This window comes from Nicrophorus vespilloides, unplaced genomic scaffold, assembly GCF_001412225.1.
Source record: "Nicrophorus vespilloides isolate i.1.1-1 unplaced genomic scaffold, Nicve_v1.0, whole genome shotgun sequence".
Lineage (NCBI taxonomy): Eukaryota > Metazoa > Arthropoda > Insecta > Coleoptera > Silphidae > Nicrophorus > Nicrophorus vespilloides.
In genome coordinates this window covers 323,247-347,605 of record NW_017096383.1, presented here as the reverse complement: position 1 = coordinate 347,605, position 24,359 = coordinate 323,247, and the positions used below count along the sequence as shown (strand labels likewise).

The following is a 24,359-nucleotide window of genomic DNA, read 5'->3' as shown; positions in this document are numbered from 1 at the left end:
TAATCGATAAGCAATAACGCGAGTGAACGGAAATAACGAACTGATGTTGTAATTGATTCACTTTTATTTCATTAAATTGTAGCTATTACAGTTTCTATAGGTATTAGACCGATGATTGGTTGGAAAAGGACGGAATTTATCGTGTTTGCGTCCGGAGAAAACAACATGGGTAAAGCCATTAGCAGATTGCAGATTCTATTTGAATTCACCTTACCCTAAAAAACAATATTTACTATAATTGTCTCTTGCATTAAATATATGATCTCACCGTGAAGCCTTCGATCAATTTCTCCAACATCTTTTCGATCAAAGAGATTTGTGTCGGGTCTTTCAGGAGGTCACGTCGGCAAAGCAAAAGACTTTCCAGAAAATCGATTTCGTTGCAATCTATTTTCATCTTCTTCAAAGCGTTCACAGTGCATTTTATGTCTCCCATTTGAATCTCCGTGGGCCATTGGCTCGCCCTTAAGATGAAAAGTGGACTCCAGAGGTGGGATAATATCGTGTTTTGGGAGTCTTTAGTCAGGCAGCCGAAGGTCGAACTCTTTCGGGCTTGCTTCACAGAGACCAGAAGGATCTGAGCTGCGAGTTCGTGCTGCGGGTTCATTAAAATAGGATCGGATATGGATTTTGCAGGGAATCGATGGTTCTGCAAACCTTGGAATTTTGGTTTTCTAGGACCTCGTTCTTCCTGCACAGCTGAAACATTGCGTGAAATATCAAATAATGTTTTGAGGTCGATTTAGAAATATACCAGTAATAAATAATGTTATTATTGTAGAACAAAATAAGTCTTATAAAGTAGCTTATTTTTACTATTTTTAACCATGTTCAAACCTTACAATTTAAATATCAATATTAATTATTGCTGGTTCTATTTTTTTTTTGCGAGTTTCGCATGTTTTTGTTTTATTTTTAATCGGTGGCAATCGCAAGCCCGACCACCGAAATACCGTCTATCGAAATCTCGACGTTCGAAATCCCGAGTGTATCGAAATCCCGACGTTCGAAATCCCGACTATATCAAAATCCCGACACCCATAATCCCGACAATCAAAATCCCAACAATCGAAATCCCGACAATCTAAAACTTAATAAGATTAACATAAACTAATTTTATTATAGAATATTTCTTATTTTTAAGTTTTATAATGAATAAGTCAATGAAAAAAAAAACAATAATAATTAATATTATTTATTGTTATTAAGAATAAATAACAACAATTAATAATCGGGCAAAAGAGCTATCGACCTATTAAAATATAGTACAATAATTTAAAAATGTTATTGTAGAAATTATAATAATAAAAGACACTGTCGGGATTTCGATTGTCGGGATTATGGTAGTCGGGATTTCGATACAGTCGGGATTTTGATTGTCGGGATATTGGTAGTCGGGATTTCGATACACTCGGAACGTCGGGCTTTTAATAGACGGTCTTTCGGTTGTCGGGCTTGCGATATAGACCCTTTTTCATATTGTCTTCGATCAGATATCAACTATGAAACTTCGTCTGAGTTGTATCATTCTACTATGTTCACGTTTTAATTATAGTACAGAATTAGCTATTGACAGTTGTTGATAGATGGCATAAGGGAGTACCTTATTGATTTATTATATAATTTTAGCTAATAGTTTTACTATTTCTATATATTTATATTAATGATGGTATTTATAAATATCATAATTTCCATTATTATATATGCAAAAAGAATAAATTAAAATTTTATTAAAATTATTTACAAACAGATGTCAACAGTGGTTTTGTGCAACTGTATATTAGTCTTATCTGTTGATACTAGGTGGCTCTTGCTGATACTTTCTGAAACGATTTTTTTTTCCTATGTACATATTTTATAGAAGTCAGTTTAAGTTGGATTTAATAGTTATTTTTTAGTTTCGTTAGAAGAAGTCGTTTATTTTGATTATTTGTTTTGAAGAGGGAAATTTTTGGTGTAATTGGAAGAAGCTGGTTGCCTTAACTATTTGGACGGAAGAAGAAATCCGAAGAATACAGACAGGAGCTGGCTTATTGGCGCGTAATGCCAAATCTTCCAAATGAAGATGGGGAAGGAAGAATAAGAAGAAATTAAGTTTCTCTAATTTCTGTATGAACATAATGAATGTATGAATAATATTTTTGTTTTGATGTAATATAATTAAATAAGCGTGAGTTTGTTTTAAAAAACAAAAGAAATAAGATTAATTGATCACAGGACTATTGATCATAGGCCTTCCTGTCCTTTAATTATAAATTATATATAAAAATTATAAATAAATCGCGGTTTAAAAGATAATTTAACAATCAAGTCAAGTCAACTGTTTTAACCCGTAACTGCTAATTTGACTTTTTCACTTTTTAAATCTAAATATTGCATTGAATTTTATAGTTGCGCTTTCTTCCGTTACTATATCTTCGAATAACATAAGTGACAATCAGCTAGTAACTACACAATAGTGCAGACGAGTAAGTTGTTAAGATATTATAATAACTAGTTCCATTCACCCAAAATTTAATTACAATTTGTAACTTGTTATATAATTTGGCAAAAACCTGTTTGTTTACAATGTTCAAAATATATTTGTAGTTTTGTGTGTTGTTTGTTAACTTTTTTATGATAAAGTTTTAGATATAATTGTTAATAATTACATTTTAGAACGTTGAGAATGAATTATTTGACCTGATTGTAGTATGAGTATATATAAATTAGCATAGTAGCAGTTACGAATTAAAATTGAAATTTAAAATTTATATTATGTGTACATTGACGATTTTCAAGTGAATCCGCCGGGTTTTTTTTTTTACTATGATAATTCTCATTTTGAAGAAAGCTGAATTAAAGAAATAAGTTGATTTTTTTATAACTGAAAAGTTATTTTTGTAGAATATTTGTGATTACTCGTATATAAGAAAAAAAACTTACAACTGACTTTCAAGATGTTAAATATAATTGAAAGTCAATATTCAATCAACATTCATATGATTCAATAAATATGGAAGCAGAATTATAGTTAATTGTGTGATTCTTGAATGTATTAGATTTGTTTAATGTCAATTTATAAATATTATAACAAATATCTATCTTATATATCCAGATGTCTGTATGAAATGTATGAATATAACGATTTCTTTTGATAGTAATTTGATCGATAGGACTAATAAACTTTACAATTATTTTTTATAAATTTAAATAAAATGATGATTTTATGTTGTTTCGTTCATATGAAAAATAATATAAAAATTATTTTCAAATATTGTTCTTAAAGCCAAAGTGCAACATTTAAAATTTGTTTATGTATCATTATTATTACAATAAATATAGATTTGAGAATATAATATTTCAAGTTTTATTTAGAATAATGACTATAAACTTATTTGAAAAAACTGTTAAATTAAGAAATTATTGTTTATACATAAATATCAATTAATTAAATTTGATTACATTTTGAGTTTAAATATTTAGAATAATTATGTTTTCTGAAAGTGGATGCGCCGGGTATTAATTGTAATCAAATATTTTAAAGTTAGAGAATGAAAGAACATTTTTTATAAAACATATATACAAAGAGCTATTAACCATAGTCCTTTTTGGACTAATACTACAAAAACTTTGCATTTTTTATTCTAAATACTATTTCTAATGATATTGTGTTCTTACCTGCTGTATTCATTTGCACGGAGAAACACCTTTGGAGCCGGCAGTAAGGACACCAATTCCTTCTCGCTTTATCCACAACGCATCTTCCATCTCCAGCTGAAAGAATGTATTTTTTTGGGTATTTCTAATTAACCTTAAGAACTGCAAAACAGAACTTACAGATGCAGGTGTATATTATGTTTCTTCGTATGCTGCGTTTGAAGAAGCAGGAACATCCGTCGCAGCAGTAGACTCCGTAATGTTTTCCGTAGCTTCTGTCGCCGCAGACCATGCATGGTATCGGGGCCGGTAGTGTCCTTCCTTCGCATTCGATCAGACATGACTCTCGGCGATATAACATAGAGCACTTACCCATTCCTACTACACTCGCTGTGCTCACGGAAATAAGGGAATAAATCAGAGCATGGAAGTGGTCTGGATTTATATCCGAGCCTATGTTTGGATTGGTGGTGGTGGAGGTTGCTGATGTTTGCATCGTTTTGTGGAAACGAAGGGGGTGAGTATTAACGAGGTGTCAGAGGGTTCCGATTTGACGCCCTCTTAACAGGTCAGAAGAGCGCGTGGCCTTTTGACAACAACCGTCGTCCGCTGAAAGCCCTTCAAGTGGATCATTAATATTTAATATGTTTTCGTTCGTTTCTAATGATCACAAGCTACACCTCACGATTTTGCTTCGTATTCCTTTCTTTCTTCGTTATTTTGTCTTTGCTTAATAATAACACTAATAGATTTTTATATAATATTTAAATACATTTAAAAAATGCGAAAATTCAGAAAAAAAAAGTGTTATAAAATATTTTTTAAATAAACATTTTTTAAACGAAATCTGAACAAATCCATAATAGAAATATTTTATTGAATCCACTAGAATATGTTCATTACATTGTATAGATTTTAGAACTCTACAAATGTTCGTATAATTATAAGATTATCCAATTATATAACTTTGAAAGTAACCAAATTGAATAATTTTTTTAATAATTCTTGAAAAAATTTAAATTCTTATAAAGTAAAAGCATATTCGGATGAACTTGTAAGTAAACAATTTCAGCAATACTACAAATTAAAAGTAATTACTGATCATTACATCATTATTGATTGAAATCGAATGAAAAAGGCATTATGTGTAAAATTAAATCGGTCCATCTTATTTACCATATTTGTCATCATCAAGTGATGATTTCCATTTAAATTATGTTTCCTTGCTTTGAAAATTTTCTAATTTGTCTTGGAAATAGATGATCTGATTAAATTAATAAATTGAATTATGTAGTTTTCTAATAATATCAAAGGAAACGCATGGAAATTTATTGAAAATTTTCTAAGACAAAAGTTTCAAATTACTGAAGCAAAATGCTTTTTGAAACTTAAAATCAATTAAGTTTAATTGAATTAAATAGTTGGAATAATATATAAACTTTTAATGTTGATTTTTTCATCTACAAAAAAAACACTTATTTTCTATATGTACATTTAGTTGTTATTAGTTAAAAGAAGTATGAACTTTAGCTTAAACGATTATGATATATACGTTTAAATATTAATATATTAAAATGTCTTTGTTTTATTAGAAATTTAGATTTAATTTTTTTAAAATCGAGTACGTGATTGTAACATAATTTACTTTTACTTTTTTGTTTATTGTATTTACAATCCAAGTAAGAGTGGATCAAAAGAAAAAAATAGCAGTGTCATCGTTTCCCCATTGTGTATATGTTGTATATTGTGGGGGAGGTTAAAAGCCGACCTGTCTTTCACTTATCGCCTGTCATGCAAACAAATAATCATTTGCCATCGGAAAACACAAATCACAACTTAACGAATATAATGGAAACGCTGCCAACAAATCAAATGCAAATCCGATTTGTATATGAACATATTACTCACGTTTTTTGTTCAGTAAAATAAAACGTATCGAATAAAATTTTTACAATTTTCATGTCAAATTAAGAAATTTCTTTTTGAAAATTATGATAATGGTAACATGGATAGATTGATTTTGTATTAAGTGACTTAATAATAAGTAATTTAATTTCTAAAAAGATAAAAGCAGGAATATATGGTTTTGTATTGATTCGCTATAGTACGGTTTGAAAATTTAAAAAATAATTAAAAAAATAAATTAGTCACAAAATTAATTTGTATATAACGTTTTTTATAGTTTATTCTGTCAGGTCTTAGGTTTATGCCGTTTAAAATTTATCGATTAGTAATTATTTTTATGCGATTTCAATCATTATTTTCACATGTAACTTGGCAAGTGTTGTCTACTAATTAATGTACATGATTTTTATAATTATTACTCACTTTTTTCTGCTGTTTATTAATCTTACATCTGTACAAAGAGGGAATTATTTGCGTAAATAGTTCCGCTCGATATGAGTTATCTAATCGTTGTTTCTTTATTTATATTGTTTTCTAAATAATGCGGAAAATGGGTAATGTTACCTGGAAATAAAGACCAGACTAAAATAGTGAATGTGTAAATATGGGATGAAAAAGGTTTGGGTAAACGCAAATTTATTATTTTATCCCTATCGGATGGGGATGGTCACACTTCCACTTCTATTTGCTTATATCAAAGTACCGCTTGGCACTTCATCATCTGTTGTTTATTTTACTATTTCTCATTTTAATACATTTAATAAACTATATTTAGAATACGCATATTTTTTCATAAAATGTCTTTAAAATCCTTTAATAATGATAACAATATCAAACAAATAATTCATTCATTACTGTATTTCTTAGTTTATATTCGATTTTAATTTTTTAGGTAAGAGTTTCCCAAACTTTTGTGAATTGAAGATGATTTCCATACATAAACAATCTCTAATTGAATGAAAAATCGTAGAAATAGAGATTATTGGGCAATAACTGTTAGTTACAGTTATTTTTTTAGTATTATTATTATATAAATACGTTTTATTTGTATCTATGTTAATGTTATAATAATTATTGGCCGAAATAGGGTGTGAAAGAGGGCGCCGGCCGCAGGCGCATCAACCGTAAGAGCGTCAGTAAAAGGTAATATTATTGTTTTCTTGAAGGATGGGGGCGCAAATTAGATATTTCCTTGCTGCGGTCCTGATTATTGGAGCTATTATCTCTATTATTTCCATAATCACTACAAAATAATACTGTACCTTTCCAAGTATAATTTTCTTTGAACTTTGGTTAAAAATAAAAACAAGGAATTTCATTAATTCATTAATATTGTATGTATATATTTTTGTTTCCTAAACATATTTAAATTATATAATATTATTTACAAAAATTAAAATAAAAGAAAATAATAATAATAAAAAAAATAAACATAATGAAACCTTAATGTAGAAAACACTTTGCGGATTAAAACGAATACAATAAATATCTACACGATAATTATTACACAATCTAATACTTTAGATGAATAATAATAATATATATAAAAAAAACAAATAATAATAATAAAGAGTAGCAAAGTCTCGTCATGGCATTAAAACACATTTAGCTAAATAATCAATCAATAATAAACACAGTATATAACACAAGAGCAGTCTCAAAAAAGAAAAACATTAAAAGATTAATTTAGTTATTATTAAATTTATATATAATATTACGTATAGTAATGCGTCTCGCAGCGAACGAAATATGCATGTATGAGAAGAAAGCTTTATTCGAATTATTCGAGTTGCGCATTAATCACATGAATAATAATTAAAATTATTAATAATATTTATAATACATGAATTAAGTCTTATTGGATTACGTATATTTTTTTTGTTTGTTTATAATATAAGGTTTGGGTGATTTATTTTGTTTTGTATACATTTGCTAATTTCACGGAAATAAACCGAGTTATGTAATTAAATGTAATTAATTATATTTATAATTATATTCGTTTTCTTGCTTTGATGCAGTGGCGAAATAATGTATTGTTTTATTATTCGACAATGTAAATATGCAAGGCTTTTATTTTATTTTATTAGTACGGGATTAAATTTCTTTTGAAAATTAACGCCTAAGCTTCTAGGGGGAGAAGCAATGTGAATTGAAGTAATAATACAAAAATAAGATCACAATTGGAAATGATAATGTTGGACGAAAATTGCGCTTGTTTATTTAATAATAATAATAATAATTGATGGGTGTGTATTTACAAACGGATTAGTATACTACTAAGTATGTACAGGTATTCGAAAAGAAATAATAATTTTAATAATTGCTAGTTCTGTCTGCATCTGCGACTGAATAAATAATATTATTATATATTTGAATTCGACAATTGCTGTTGTCGAATCGATTCGTTTCATCTCTTTTCGTTGATTATATATATTGCACCAGGATTGCGTTTATCGTTCGTTGAATTACGAGGAGGCCATGAGTTTGGCGGCGGCTGTCACGTGATGCTGATGATGATAGGCCACTTCCGGAGCGGAGGCAGCGCCGGCTCCGTGGAACCCGATGAATTGCTGATAGGGATATGATTGGTTCTGGAAGCAGCTGTACGGTTCGTAGGGTTCCGTCTTGATGACACTGGAGGCGGTAGCAGCTGTGGTTGCCGGAGGCAGCAGCGAGGTCTGACCAAGGTACGGCCTATCATTCGGTTGCTGCTGCTGCTGTTTATTGGGAGACGAAGACTGGTGATGGTTGTGGTTGTCCATACTCTGATGCAAAGAGTGGTTTTGCTGCTGCTGCTGTTGAGGATTGGCGTGCTGATGTAGCATAGCCGATTTGGAATCTGTAAAAGAGAAAGCTTATATAAAAATATGGTTCTGAATTCCCTCAACCCTTCCGCATAATATAAATAATATTTTATTGCTTGCATGCATAATTTCTGGTAACAGGAGGTCAGAAGCTCGAGCAAGTTCGGGCCGCAAGTACGCGCGGGTGGGAGTAGGGGCGTGGTATAATTTAGTTTAGTCCAATGAAAACTTACCGTCGATTGGAGTGGGCGTGGCGCTCTCGTTCTCTCCGCCATTGGGCTTCTTCGGTTTGCGTTTGCGCGTCTGAATGCCGTCCTTCCTCATGGTCAACGGCCTATTGACGCCGTGCAGCTTGAAGTACAGCCCACAGGCGTTGCACACCGGTTCCCCGTCGTTATTCCTCCTCCACAACGTCGTTGTCCTAGTACCGCAGTTCGTGCAGCAAAGCCCCAACCTCCTAGTCGCAGTCTGAAGAACAAACAACAAAAAGAAAACGTGTTAAGAAAACAAATCGAATTGTCGGAGAAGGGGGCGGAATCATTAACATACCAGTCGTTTGGATGGTTTGATCAAGGGTCTATTCATGCCGTTCATCTTGTGGTACAATCCGCATGCGTTGCAGAGGTAATGGCCGGTGCCGTCGCGACGCCACAGGGGCGTCGAAATGGCGCCGCAATTGACGCACTCCCTGCCCTCGCCGAATTGGAACTCGACTGCGCCATCTGAAAATGATCGATTCAATTTAGTTCCATGAAGATGGCCGTATTCACTTCGTATCAAATAAACTGTAATTACTTTATGGGACTGGATTAATGGATTCATTCACTTTTTTTTCCCACGCACGATCTTCGCCGTCGCTTCCGATGAGCTTTCTCGCCCAATTAAAATATTTTGTAATTAAATTCGTTTTATCCTTCTCCGCGTTTGGAAAATTATTTATGGGAAAATGTGTGAATGTGAAATGCACTTTATTAAATGACTTTTAATTGATTCCAATTAATCATGATGATTCCAGTAAAATCATAAATATTTTGTCTGCTTAAAATTAGCGGATGACATTTTTATTCATATTTTATTCAAGTTTATTTTTGTACATATTTCTCAACTTAATGTCAAAATTAAAATTTATTAAAAAAATATTTTAATTGAAAAATTCTTAAAATTTTAATGACAGATTTAAATTTGACTTTATACTTTTTTAATTACGTTTTTGTTGATGATTTTCATTTCAGTAAGAAGTGCAGAAATTTATGATTAATTATTCTCCTTTAACGCAGTTTTCTTAACATTAAATTAGAAAACTTAAAAATCAATTGAATTATAATATACGAAAGATCGAATGTAATTTTTAATTGTTCAATATAAATTATTGAACATTCAACTAATTTCTATTATTTAAAATGCGAATAAACAAATATGAATCTAACGAAATTTATTTAAAATTTAATTTTGGCTTAAATTGTATAGAAGTTAGTAGTATATCAAGTATTATTTAAATTGCGTTTAAACTACATGTTTAGAATTTGGTAGATATTTGTACGTTAAGTGAATACAAGTTTCAGCGCAAACAAAGTTATCGAGTGAAATGCAAATCGGTTGTTTATCAGATATTCCTCGTTGCCCATTGTCCTTATCAGAGGAGCGTCAACGTTCGGCTTGGCCATTGTTAAATACTCCTTGGAGCGTGACCTAGCCGATTAATCAAATTGCGTTAGTTTTAAAGCGTTATCGTCCTCCAAAACACATTTTGCCCATTCTTATCGCATCCACGTCGACAATTAGAAAACGCGGTGTCGGTGGATGGAAGAAAGCAACCAAAGAGAAGGACAATGGTAACAAATCTGTTGTTGGCTCGAAAGCGGAAAATTAGCTTTATCGTCTTAAAACCCATTGTCTTAATCGGAATTGATGTTTCTAGAAACTTAACCTTTCCCACTTTTCCCCTTTATCAGCTACCGACCGCGATTGCGCTTCCAACAATGTAAATACACGTCAATGTACTTGATATTTCCACGTAAACGTGGCTACAAACATCCTAAAATTTCAATATAAAAAATAATCAAAGATTGATGAATTGCAGTTGGTTAATTGGTATGCGATTAGTTTTTGAAAATTGCGATCGGAAAATGAGAAGAATGTGTTTGGAAATTTTTCTGAAATTTATGTCCGAGGTGCGGCCTTCCAATTTAAAGCGGCAGCAGCCAAGACAAGCCGCATACTTTAGTATCACACATATACAAAGGCGCGCGCGATGCTGTTTTATTTTATTTTTCTTCTTCCCTTTTCCACTTGTAAATCGCGCGATTAGTTTCCTTGTTGCTCTTTCGGGTTTGTTTGTTTGTTTTTGCGTGGGTTCTGTATGTATGTATACAAGCATGAGTGTGTTCACGAGTGCGTGTGTGTGTGTGTGTAGTGGTCGGTCGGCTTTTGAGGGCCGGATGATTTACGCTGATGCGCCTTATCGGAAAACTTCTAATGTGGCTTTTAAATTAAAATCGTCCGTCGCATAAACAACCGACGGCCATTTTATAAGACTACTATTACTACTATACTATATAGTACACGAGATCGTTGAGATGAGAAGAGAGAGAGAGGATAAAACGAGAGACACGCGAGGAGTTAGATTGAGGCGACGCCCTCCTCTACAACTACTACTAAAGTATACTATAAAATAGATATAGCTAATCCAATCCAGTGCTGATCAATACTGTTTCAATGTGATTTATTTCGCGACTTTTAACTGTCAATTAAACTCTCAGTTAGTGTTTTGCATTTCTACATATTATTTGTAGAGAAGTGGCGACCCCTTTACCGAAATTGTCAAACTGCAAATAATATCATGATTTTTGTAAAATTTGTATATAAAAAATTTAAATACTAGGTAGACTTGCATACATTTTTGTAATGATCTAATTAAATTTTACGTTCTAATTGTTTCATAATATTTTATTCTAATAGACTTCAAATGTATATGGAAGTAATAATGTTCTTTTTGGGCGTTAAGGGAAAATATTCTATAATTGAGTAAATTCATGTTTTAATTACGTCATTAATTAGAAATCTTCAAATTAGATTACTTCGTTTCTGCTTTATGATTATTAATAGTGTTTTTATAATTACTGCGCTTGCTAATTAGAACTACGTTTTCTGCGTTACAGTAACTCAAATGACTAAAGTATAATTAAATAAGTGTTGAGATTTAATTAATAATTCAACTGATTTTAGTTAAAATATGACTAAAGTATTTTTTATATGATTTGAATTTGATTCTGATTAATGTAAAAACTGAAATACTTTGTCTATGAAGTTTATGGACTAGGGTATAATTGAAAAAGTACTACATTATAATAAGATACAGGATGGAACTAATATAAAGAAAAATCCAACTAAGTCGATAAGCTCCAATGGAGAAGCAGTAATAAGTCCATAATAATGAACATAAATAAAAAAAAATAGTAAGAATAATCCGATGTAGATTGTGTAGGAGTGGTGGTAATGGGGAGTGCCGGTTAACTAGCTTCACTTGTTCACTAAAGCAGGCGATGCCACCTGGATTTACAAACTAGGAGTCTTATGGTAGTGAAGATCCGAGATGCTGACTTACCGTACGGTGAGGTGCGTTGGAATCCGGTGGCGTGGGAGCCGTCGTAAGCCCTCCAGGCAGTATTCATCATCATGTTTTGCGCGTAAAACTGTCCCGCACTTAGAGCACCATGGGATCCGGCTATGGCGGCACCATGTCCGGAAACGTCTCCGTAGCCTCCACCAGCTGCTGCAGCAGCCGCGGCCGCCGTATGCCAACTGGTTTGATGATGGGATGCAGCGAAGTGATGACTTCCCGGTGATGGATATTGCGGCATCGTTGCGCGATTACTGGGCACGTAAACTGGGGATTGCTGAAGATGTTGATGGAAGGATGCAGATGCGCCACCGTCCATAGACAATCTACCGTCTGTGTAGCCGCTTGGCGTGCTCGGGGTTGAATGAAACATTTTCGGCTTTTCTTCTCGATGCACTAAAAAGGGCGTTTGAGTTGAGTTGGTGGTGGTGGTGGTGGTGGAAAGAACCTAACGAGTCTGATGGTGGGGTGGTTGAAAAAAGATCGGGGTAGCAGTGGGGATGGATGGGTCCTCTTGTTATTCTCTTCTTTTAGGGTCCTTTCTATGTCCACCGCAGGGGTTTTACTCTCCTTCACTTCATCTGCAAATACACGAAACGTAAACATCATAAATTCATCTCGAAGACTTTTATAGCCCTTCAAAAATTGGAAACCAAATTGAAGGACTTCATAAACCGCAATTGTTATTGCATTATACGCATAATAATAGCAAGAGACCTATGCTAATTCAGTTTACGATTCAAAATATAATACAGCTTTCTCGACCACAATATAATTATGAAACCAATAAAATAGATGGCGCTTCCTCATCTAAAATGATAAATATTGTTTTTTTCAAAGTTATGTTGATAAATTATTAAAACAATAAAACTCAAATGATGTAAATGGAAAATTTGGACCAAAGTCAATCTTAATTCGCATATGTTTTCTATTTTTATTGAAAACCTTTTATGTATTTGCTACCATTTGATGCAAGAATTAAAGTTGTAATTCATATGTACGTCATGATTTAAAAAATTACATTTTACTTATCTTTTTAATATATTTAGTCTTTTACTGCAAAATATGTAATTTTCATTAAATTTACAATATATTAATTATCTTCGATGTTAACTGGCATATGATAACGTATATTTGGATTCATGATTTAAAAAAAAATATCCCCAATATAAAATATAAAGGTAACATAATTAGGATTTAAGAACAAATTAACGCCAATTAATATAATTAACATCACTCATTTAATTTCATACAAATTGTTGCATCTTTAATAAAATATTATTGTATTTTAATCTAGTTTATACTCAAATAATCATTTATTCAATTGTATTTACATATATGATTTTTAATCTATTTTGTTACATATTGTTCAATTCAAAGATTTAATTGAAATTAATGTCATATTTGAAAGATTCAGAAATATTTATTTTTTCAATTAAATATAGCAATACCTCGCATAGTGCGGTAATAACCCGGATTGTTTGAAACCGGACTAATCGATGGAGGAATAATATGAATAGAATAATAAGAGAAAAAGAATAATTATTTTGTGTACAATTGACTGATCAAAGCCGCATAAATAAATCAATGAAACTTGGGATTGTTTTTTTAAAGTTTCGTTCTTTTTTTAGCTAAATATGAAAGTTAGGTAATATTATACAAAGTTGAATGACATGTTTCAACCGAAAGTAGTTTCGTTAATATTTTACCTGAAATATTCAAATGACAGGACTGCATAAATACTGGCGCATTGTGTTTCCCTGTAGGGCTTTTTCTATTTCCATTTGTTTCTTTTAGGTCAAAACAAACTTGCCTTTGGTAATTTCAAAGAAAAACATTTTAATATTTGTTATTTGGAGAAGAAAACAAAAAAATACATTTGAATTATTACAATTTTAAGGTTGACGCAATTTCATGAAAATTGAAATATATAATACAAATTTTACTCAAATAAAATTTAGTTTCTTTTGAAATTTTCAAACCAAACTATAGTGAATCCGGACTGATCGAAGCAGCAAAAGGCGAGGTATTGCTGTACTTATTAAACTTAATCAATATAGTTCGCAGATAATACTAGCATGAATGATTAAACAAACTGTTTAAGTTATTTTTTTTACAAAATGCAAAATTAAAAAATTGTAAATATTATCTTATCAAACAAACTTATTTTGTCGTCTTTTATCCACATATTTTAACTTACAACTCATTTATTCTCCTAAATAGTACAAAAAAAACAGCAGATTATTGGTTGTCGTTCATTACATGTATTACAAATACCAAAAGCAATATCTTAAAAGCCATTAAGTAAATCACGCGTTTGGAATCAGAAATAGGGTTTGTTGGCCTAGGTGAACAAACCATTTAATACGGCTTTCAAAGTTCTAGAAATTTCTGTTTTTATACAAACAAATATCCTATTCGTGTGACACGCCGTTCCGATGAAAAATCCATATTAAATGCATCTCAAGGAATGAGGCTTTCGCATTCGCAACGATTATTCAAGAATGTTATCGAGTTATTATTAATGAAGCGAAAGAAATTAATTTCATATGTACGTTTCAACGGACGACGTTTTACTATCACAATATGAACAGTTACATAATTATACTTGCAATCAATTAATTAATTGATTGTAATTTGAATTGAGTTATACAATCATTGAATATTTTACATGTAGTTATTAGAACGCTTAAACTGCTCTTGTTTTATAATTGTTTAAGGTTTATACATTTTCATACCTTTTTTTTCTATTGTGAATATTTCAATGAATTATTTTCTTATTAAATTTAATTCTCCGAATTATATTAATAATATAACTTCAATAGTTTTCAGATATTTTTTTCATAAATAATTCAGTTTTATATTCATTTATATTTAAAATTATTTAGATGATTTGTTTGTAATTCGAAGTTTGATATTTTTTTTGTAAATCATGCTGAAATGGAACATCAAAGAAAAGTAATTAGAAATAATCTAAAATTGATTGAAATACTAAAGCTGTTTATGTTTGAAAGTTTATAAAGAAGACACTTTTTAAGAAGAAAAACATTTTTCTGAAGAAAGGTACTCCAAGTAGTTTTGCCCTTAAGGCACTAAGAACGTGTACTCCAACATGTGTTGAATATGGATTCAATCAATGATGGATTTATATATTGAAAAATAATTTTGAAAACTGCAGTAAATTCGAAATTATAGTTCATTGAAATATTAGAGTAAACAACAATTTTTGCATTATAAAATAACAAAGGCAAATATAATAAGATTTACACATGTTTCTTAATCTGTTTATGGAATAATAGATAATTGTCTTTATATTAGAATGGAAAAAGTTGTTTTGCATTATGCATATATAAATATTCCTGGCGTTAGAATTGAAAGAAAAAACAAGGTTTATCGTTTATGGATTAATGAAGTGAAACGAGGTCTGTTTCCCCGTTAATTTGTGCTTTCTGTTTCAGATAAGTCGTTAAGTTCCGCAAGCTGCAAGGGCACAGACGGAGGGAGGAGAAAAAAAAAGCCGCACATAAAAGTGGAAGGAAAAGGGAACCCGATAATGAGTGAGACTAATGAACCGCAGATAAGATACTTTTAGTCGCATACGTCTCTTTCTCGTCTAGAAGTAATTGCAGAAAGAAATATTTATAATCTCACAGAAATACACTTTTCAGGTGAGTTTTACAGTATAAGTTTATATAACATACAATTTATTCATTAGAATTATCCTAACTTCAATTTAATTTTATCTAATTAGTATATATATTAGTATATATATATAATAGTATAGTATATATAGTATTTTCTACTATATAGTAGCGTTTCTTAACCTTTTCATTGTATCAGTTACTCAATTTCTAAGAGTATTTCACCAGTTTCTTGGTTTTAAATTTGTTTAAGTGACAGCTTTTTCATAGGCTGTATTATGTTGAAACTTGTCATAGGTTGAGAGAAGCTTTCATATAGTACACATTGTATACTGTAATTAGGGATATAATTTACGTTACGGTAATTGTGGTGAAAACAAACTGTGTTTGTATATAGAAATACTCCTCACTTTTCATATGAATTTTTACTGTATTCAAAGTGTATATAAATAATGGCGTTGCATTATGCAATTCGGAAGATGATTTATGCGGGTCGAGCGCAAGTGCGTCCGATATGGTTGGCAATGTTGTAGCTAAATGCGCGGGTCGAGTCCACTGATAATGGTTATACCCTTATCTATTCCCACTGACACTAATTATTTTCGATAGCTGTTATCGCCTTTCATTTCCGCGATACCACGTCCACAGCAGGAACAAAAAGCATTTGTCGATGAAGACAAACTATAGAACAATTAACAACAATTGTATAAAACAATGGTACGAAATAATTATGGGAACAACGATGATAATGTTGTTGTAGTTGCAATATTCCAATGAATATTTAACGAAAATCTACTAATAATGCTTATCTACAAAATAAATAAATGTAGAAGACAAGAAAATTAAAAAAAAATTAAAAAATATAAAAAAATAGTTTCTTGTACAAGAAAATCGCTGTTGTTTTTTATTTTTGTGTCAATTAGACTAAAGTACCACACAACCTTAATACAGCCCTGATCCATTTATATAATAATGGAAATGAACATTGAAAGTAAATAGGCAGAAATTATTGGAACTAAAATTCTGTTTGTTTTTTCACATTTAAAACATTTGTAGATAAAAATATCTTAAAATTTATGCCACAACTATTTTCTTTAATAATTATCAGGAAATTTGAAATAATTCAATATTTGTGTCTATTTGTGTAGTAAGAAAAATAAAATACTTAAGTAAATAGAAAAAAAAGTAATTACAACTTAAAACACTTCTTAAATATACAAGATTTTTCCAAAATTGAGAAAATAACCAAAGTAATTGAAAATGCGTATCTAAAAGAGTATACATTTTTCTTAAAACTAATTTTGTTTCTTGTTATTTGCGAAATATAATTAAGAAGTTTATGCAACTGTTCGTTTTTTTTTTAATTTACAGTTGTTAAAAATAAATATTTCAATAAATTTGTCAAGAATTTTTTTTATGAGAAGAGCAGACTTTTGTTGTTTTTGTTGTTGTGGTTGCGGTATTTGAATGTTTGTGTCTATTTATGTAGTGACGCTTCCGAGTTCCTCGATTGTAATATTAGCTTGTGTAGTATGCGTGGTATTCAACCTCAATAATTTAGAGATCCCTCTAAGGGTCGTGTCATCGGCGATGTTGTAACTGGAGGAGCATTCCGTTCCGAATGCTGACGCCCTGGTCCATGAATAGCACCTCGTAGCTGCTATAGCAGTCGCAGCAGAAGCATCCCTTAATTAGAACACATTCCCCAATCACGCATAACTCATCACTCAACTCTCCCTCGCCGAATACAAGCTAGTTGATCACCACATAATCTATAGCTCCCGTTTGAGCTTTTGAACTCTTCGTGTACATTTAAACCCTGTTTTGCGTTCTTAATGTCACAATTCGTTCTCAACTTGACAAATGTAGAATTTTCAATGCACTGTAATCGGTTATTCATGCGTTACAGCTTATGATAGTTAAGCAACGTACGTTGCGGATAGTAATTGGATGAACATAATTTGTTAGTGTAACAAGTCTCAACATAATACAGCAATACCTCTCATAGTGCGGGCAATAATTTCAGCCAATAGCCCGGACTATTTAAAACCGCACTAATCGAAATATATACAAAGGTAAATCGCAAAGAAGAGACTGCATAAAGGGAAAAACCGAACATTAATGTATTAAAAAACGAATTTATTATAGCAATTTCTATTTTCAATAGTGAATCCGGACTGATCGAAACCGCACTATAGTCAACATGTACTTGTTTTAATATAATAATAACAACGTTTATTGCAACAAGTATACAAAATAAACAGTAAACAAAAATAAGATAAATACATAAAGATAATTCCAATTACTATCGAAATGCTATTGACCATCGGTTATTTCGCCTCACACTTTAAAATGTATTGCACTTTAGTGTAAAGTATAATTCAATCAAGTTCTTTTTAAAAAAAGTTCTTTTATTTACATTGTTGAGGTTGTGCGAATTCTGAATTTTCTACCTTGCAATAAACTATCCTAAATAAACATAGTTTGCGAATTCCATTGAAATGAAAATTTGTTACATTTGTTACATCTCAATGGTATATTTTATTTATAAATGCCAACGAATTAAATAATCATATTCTTAATTTAAAATAAAAATATTATAAGATTTTATAATTAAAACCAATATTTATCAAATTCTTACTTAAATAATTATCAATTTCTTAGAACAGGTATGTATACATCAAATATTGTTCAAATTTGTGTATTTGATCCCAATTTCCATGGTAATGATGTTTATATTTTAATTGTTAAATTGTTTTAATATTTGTAAAGATATGAAAAGTATTGCATTTGCTCTTATTGTCTATGGTAACGGATGTTTATTTTTAAATGTTGTATAATTGGAGCAAGTCAACCTTTAAATAGATATTTCTTCAATAAAGCTGTGTTGTCACTACTATCCTATTGACCCTGTCTGATATAAAGACTGCAATTATGTAGTGTTTGAAATGGTCTGTGTTAAATGTAACACAGGATGCACGAGGTTATAAAGGCGATAGCACTTTGTTAAGTAAACATAGTTTCAATGGCACCTGAGGCAAGGTTGAGCAACCTCGGATGGTTTTGCGAGTGGTCGTCAATTGGAGCACCTAATTTGTTTGCGAATCGTGCGTGGCTGCAATCACTGATGCATTTACGTAAGTGAGAAACGGCATATGGAAGATGCGCGATTTGCTGGTAGTTTTCGATGGAAAATGAATGCAAGAAGCACTCTGCAGATGCGGATGAGTCAAATCGAGATTAGTTGATTTTATTATTAATTAATCGAGCCGCATCTCGCGATAGCCGCTGAGGCGATGGAAATCCGAAGATTTATGGATGCTCGGTCCACGTAGCGATGGTGGCATACCCCGCGAAGGTGTACCTGTCATGTTACCTGTGTACCAGAGGCGAGCTGAGCGGAGCCGAGCTGGGTGTGTCCATGCGTGTAATAAACCCGAAACCCATCTGACGTCACGAGATCACAATGGCTGCTGACCATCCGAATCCAAACCCAAGAACAACAACAACAACATCACCAGAAACAACAACACCGTGGACATGGCCAATGCTGTTTTCTGTCTTCATCGTTGTTACACAACACATTGCTGGTATATCTCAATTATTGCAGTTTTATACCATCAAATTACTTTAATTAAAAGTGAGGAAACCATGACATTATTATATAAATTAAATACAAATAAATAATTGCAATATACATTTTGAAAGTACTTAAATAATAATATTAAATTATAAGCATTTAAGATCAAACTAAATGTTTCTTTATTTTCCATCAAATGTGTAACAAAATAGTTTAATAGCGTGTACTTGCCAGAAATAATTAAGTACTCTAAATTAAAATACATATAAAAACATAAAAACATGTATTTATATGCTTGTTTTACTGAATTATTTAGTTGCCTTTAATTATACTGTTTGTTTTACGATTTTCTAACGAGAATTATAGCAATTTACGTGGAAGATCTCTACTATCAAAATATGCATTGAATCTTTTATTTAAAAAATGATAGAACTATATAATATATCAGTGTGGACAAAAAGTGATTTATTAAACATTATATAAAGCTACATTTATTAATAAATTACTCAATGTATCCAGGATTTATTTTTTCAAAATGTTATAAAAGTTGGGTTGCTATTTTGTTTCGTTTATTCTTTCTTGTATTGACGTTACATCAGTTTTTGTATGATAAATGTTACGCTTGAATTATGTAATTTAATCATGTGGTGATCAATATTTCTTCAAGAAATAAACAATTTGAACAGTATCATATGCATATAAAATTAATAATATTAAGTAGAATCAAAGTTCATTTAAAGTAAACATGAAATTTATTCAATATGAATTTTATATTATAAATAAAAAAATAATTATTTCCTTATAATACTTTGAATATATTCATTCTTAAATTAAAGTTTTAACTACGAAAATTATTCACATTAATTTATTTTGATTAAAAAAATATGTTTAGTAAATAATAACGATTTTGATTGTGATTTAATTCTAAGAAATATACTTTAGATGTTGAATCGTATTGTAGATTCAAAAACAATACTAATGAACAACATACATTTATCCAGAATAATCGAGGAATTAAAATACAAAAATAAATTACACAAAAAGAGCCTTGCACTTTGTGTACTATTTGTTTAGAATTTATATTTATTTTGCTTAATTAATATTTAGTTTGTCTTAAAATATTTTAATCTGACTATAGTGAACCCGGATTGATCAACACCGAAATATTACTGTATAAAATATAATTGTAAAATCAAATTATTAGTAATTTTAGATTGAAGTGCTTGCAGTATTTTGTTTTTCTTTCTTTTAAAAACACTTACGTAAATATCTATTTTATGCAACTATTATCTATTCCAATTAGGAAGATAAAATAGACATTATAGCAATGTTAACTAGGTCGTTTTTACAGATAATCAATGGAAACTTCCGAGTTTTATTGGATTCATGCAAAAACAACAAAAAAGTTTTGTATTGCGTTTAAATGCACATAATATTGATAAAATAGAGGAGATAATTATTGAATTAGTGATAATGGTAAATGTAATTTAGTTCAAAAGGAAATAATAAGAAAATTAGGGTATGTAGTCAATATTTGGATTGTCCGGTAAGTGCGTGCCGATTTCAACCATAATTTCAACCGTATTTAGAAAAAAGTTTGGTTTCAATTAAATGATTCGTGTCAGTTTAGTACTCTCAAAGTGTATTTTAGACCTTGATACTTTTATGTTACTGGAGAGGACAAAATGCATGGAGAAGTTGAATTAGCTGAAAGAACTGTGCTAAAGTTATTTGCTTATATTAGAGCTGGTTATTTCAGTCTTAAAGATCTAGCGGAATGTCTGATAATAATGTTAATGATGATATGATGACATCGATGGACAACAATAATAAAAATAAAGTTATAATCGATATGTAAAAGTATTGATTTGATTTTTTTGTGTAAAAATCGGCAATAAACTTTCCGAACAAACCAATATATAAGATAAGAATATTAATAAAACTATTAGTAAAGTTAATGAAGTGTAGGTTAAAAAAATAAACTGAAACTTGTAGATTTTAGATGGGTAAAGTAAAATGATCGAAGTTTTTCAGGGAATGTCAATATCATATTTTTGCATTTGTTTAGGACTCGAAGTATTTGTTTCCGTTTAACACTTACTTGATAGAAGTAAATAACATGTTAGGTTGTAATAACAAAAGAAAACCTTTTTTATTGTTTGCGTGTTTTAGAAACATGTCAATCTTCTGAAACAGTTTTTGAAACTCATCAAATTCAATTTAAATAATTAAATGTACATGGAATTTACATTGCATTTAAATTCTATGTACATCTCATTCGTTTTACACACTACTTGATTTCGTTTAAAAAAAAATGTTATAAATAATTAATTTACAAGTTTTTCTCTACCGTGTAAAACGGTATTTATTTTACTTTTCTTGTGAGTAACAATTTGAAATTCAATTTAGATGCGTTTATTTTAATGCTATGTTAGAATTAGCATTTGACTCGGACGAACGTAGTAAAACCAACCTTCTCTACATTTCGTGCAGTTTCTTTGCAAACAAACAAAAAATATATAATATAAAGAAAATAAAATGAAAACGTGAGATCCGATCGAGCGATTTGAGCTGAGTTCAATATGCAATGGATAATCCAATTACTGGAATCCGGGCCGTACATAAATTACTCGCATTTTCCCATCTCTCGCGTTTACTTAGTAAATGTGTGTGTGTGTTTTTTTTAGTATGGTTAAGTCAGTTAGTTAGTATCGTCCGGTGGTGTGCGGATACGGGTTTTCAGATCGGGCTGACAAAAAATAATACAGCAGGAAAGAATATATTGGAGGAGAGATCGCCTTCGAGTGGCCACGATTAATGAGAAGCCTTTATACTTTATTGCCGCCATTAATTATCGTTACCTGCACTTAATTTACTCCGCATCGCAATTTAAATGGTCTTCCTATTCACGCTAATACATTCTCCCTTGAATGCAGAAACGAATCTAATCGGATGCTCGATCATCATTTTAATGAACTCGATTACGTTTGCTCTTTCTGCGTTCTCCGAAGATTTAACTTACATTTTATGAAAAATTCATTTTTAATACCATATTATGCAACATTGAACTATTGAACCACTTATATTGAAATTAATAGAAATTCTCATACAAGAGGAACTACTTATGATTAGATCATAATAATCAGTGGCGGACCTCTAAATCGATTTTTTTGTTAAACAAAATTGATGGCACTAGACAATTTCTTAGTTGAGCCCCCCTTGATTTTAAATGTAGAAAATCATAGATCCCTAAAATGGATGGTAACATTAAGAAAGTCGGGGGTCTATACACCAGTTAGTTTTACTATTTGAGGGCCCTAAAGATACTTATTTTATGTATTTTAGATTTGTTTCAAAATTACAAGTAAATAGCTTTTGAAAAATAATTATAATAGTTTTTAGTTGATAAAATAATTTCAATAATTAATCTTCGAACAAATATCAATTATTTCAAAATTTTCTTTGTTTTCATTGTTGTTGTATCTAATATTTCGTTTCTGATATTTTTGCTTATATAATCTAAATATATGTTTTTTTTATGATATTTAGTATACTTATAGCTATTATGCCTCAAAAATAAAAACAACAAAAAATCAAGTCATAGCTCACTGATAATGAGAATCATTATTTTTTTTCTACTACTCAATATGAAAACCAAGTTTTAACCAATACGTGACTACTATTTAGAAAGATGATCAAATTTTGCCAAAATAACGTTTTAATTTCATATCTGTTTAGGAAAGTTCTTTCACATTATTGTACTTCAATGAATTAATCTTATTTTTTTATTATTTCATTTACAAATCATTGTTGCTCCTATTATTGACTGAATTTCTATCGATGTAAGTTTTTTTTATAATCATAATTTTTTTATTGCAAAAAGAAACATTTTCATTCACAATAATAATAGAAAAGAACTATTAACCATAGGTTTTTCTGCCCTTTTTTAACATTAAACAGATTTAAAATAATTAATAATATATATTACATTATTATTATAAGACATACTAAAAATGAATCATACCAATTTTTTTTTCTGAATTATTTTCTTAGAAAATACGGTAAATCTATAATTAAATCAATAACTTCGTTCACTTTTTTTTAAAGAAATTTAACAATTTCGAAGTATTTTATAATAAATTATTATACAAAATCAATGGAATGTTTCTTAAGTAATTATGTATTTATTTAAACAAATATTTCGATTAACAAACAAATATTTTATGTTTGTCTTTGAACTTGAAGATATTTAAACGAAAGATTTGTTAACGATCAATTAATTATTTATAATTAAATTAATAGTTTCCATTTTTTTTTGCATCAAATATGTCTCAAGGATAAATTTTAGCAAGGTTATTGAATGATTTTTAATCCATTTCCTATTCCAATTGAAAATGAAGCATATTTAATCTGAATTTTTATAAAATATCATTTATAGATTTCAGTTCCTAATTCCAAGATTTTCGCCAGTATTTCTTATATTATTAATTATTTTGTAAGTATTTTTTTATACAATAAGATTCTGAATATAATTAACAATTTTTTTTGTAAAATCAATAGAAGCTACGATGAGATAATATAAAAATTATAGTATTTAAGCTTGATTATGTAAACTAATTTTACTTTTTGTTACGTAGTATTCTGTGAAATATGATTATTTATTTAAAAAATATTAAAAAAAAGAAGTTTTTGTGATGTAAGAAATGTCAAATGAAATAGAATTAATATAACATTTAAATTCAAATATTGTAATATATTGAAGAACCATATTTACGACGAATTATGCAATATATTGAAAAAAAGTTAACAAATTAAGAGATTTATGAACTTAATGTGATTGTGGGCTGTTATTTTGGAAAAAGACTAAGTTTATACACTTCGATGTCTAAGGTTACTATTTCTAGTCTACAAAATAACACCTCCTAATAAGGTGATGAATCATCGTTGTGTTTTTGAAAATACTGTGATGAGATTATGAAAAGAGGCGCCTTTTAATGTGTATCATCAGAGAAGACATTGGTGACCCTGAAAAATAATGATAAGGTTTGGAGAGACCTACTTATAGATTTGACATAGATGGTAGAGTCGATTCGCGGCGCACGAAGAGGTAAGATTTACAATCACGTGACCGATGAACAGTCGGATAGGATGAAAATAGTGCATTTCTGATT

The 24,359-nt window shown here is 30.2% G+C and overlaps 2 protein-coding genes across 2 annotated transcripts in view; both read right to left on the bottom strand.

The window, feature by feature from the left end:
* Positions 1–71: 71 nt before the first annotated feature.
* On the bottom strand, positions 72–4,135 carry LOC108556864 (nuclear receptor subfamily 2 group E member 1-like). Its single transcript, XM_017913146.1, has 4 exons — positions 3,820–4,135; positions 3,661–3,756; positions 269–699; positions 72–215 (listed from the first exon to the last, which is right to left on the bottom strand). The coding sequence occupies exons 1-4, from the start codon at positions 4,133–4,135 to the stop codon at positions 72–74; spliced, it is 987 nt and encodes a 328-aa protein (XP_017768635.1).
* A 3,609-nt stretch (positions 4,136–7,744) lies between these two features.
* LOC108556877 (GATA-binding factor A-like) overlaps positions 7,745–24,359 on the bottom strand; it is a 57,828-nt gene continuing 41,213 nt past the window's right edge. Inside the window, exons 4-7 of the mRNA XM_017913163.1 lie at positions 11,953–12,548; positions 8,898–9,070; positions 8,582–8,816; positions 7,745–8,383 (exon numbers count right to left, since the gene is read on the bottom strand). Coding sequence (XP_017768652.1) covers positions 8,010–8,383; positions 8,582–8,816; positions 8,898–9,070; positions 11,953–12,340 — 1,170 coding nt within the window. The 5' untranslated portion in view covers positions 12,341–12,548 and the 3' untranslated portion in view covers positions 7,745–8,009. The remainder of the gene's footprint in view (positions 8,384–8,581; positions 8,817–8,897; positions 9,071–11,952; positions 12,549–24,359) is intronic.

Excerpts from the sequence above, each read along its gene's own strand:
- LOC108556864 (XM_017913146.1), bottom strand. The coding sequence starts at position 4,135 with ATGCAAACATCAGCAACCTCCACCACCACCAATCCAAACATAGGCTCG. Across the intron at positions 3,757-3,819 it reads CATAATATACACCTGCATCT|CTGGAGATGGAAGATGCGTT; the intron begins GTAAGTTCTGTT and ends ACATTCTTTCAG. Across the intron at positions 216-268 it reads AATTGATCGAAGGCTTCACG|GGTAAGGTGAATTCAAATAG; the intron begins GTGAGATCATAT and ends ATTGTTTTTTAG.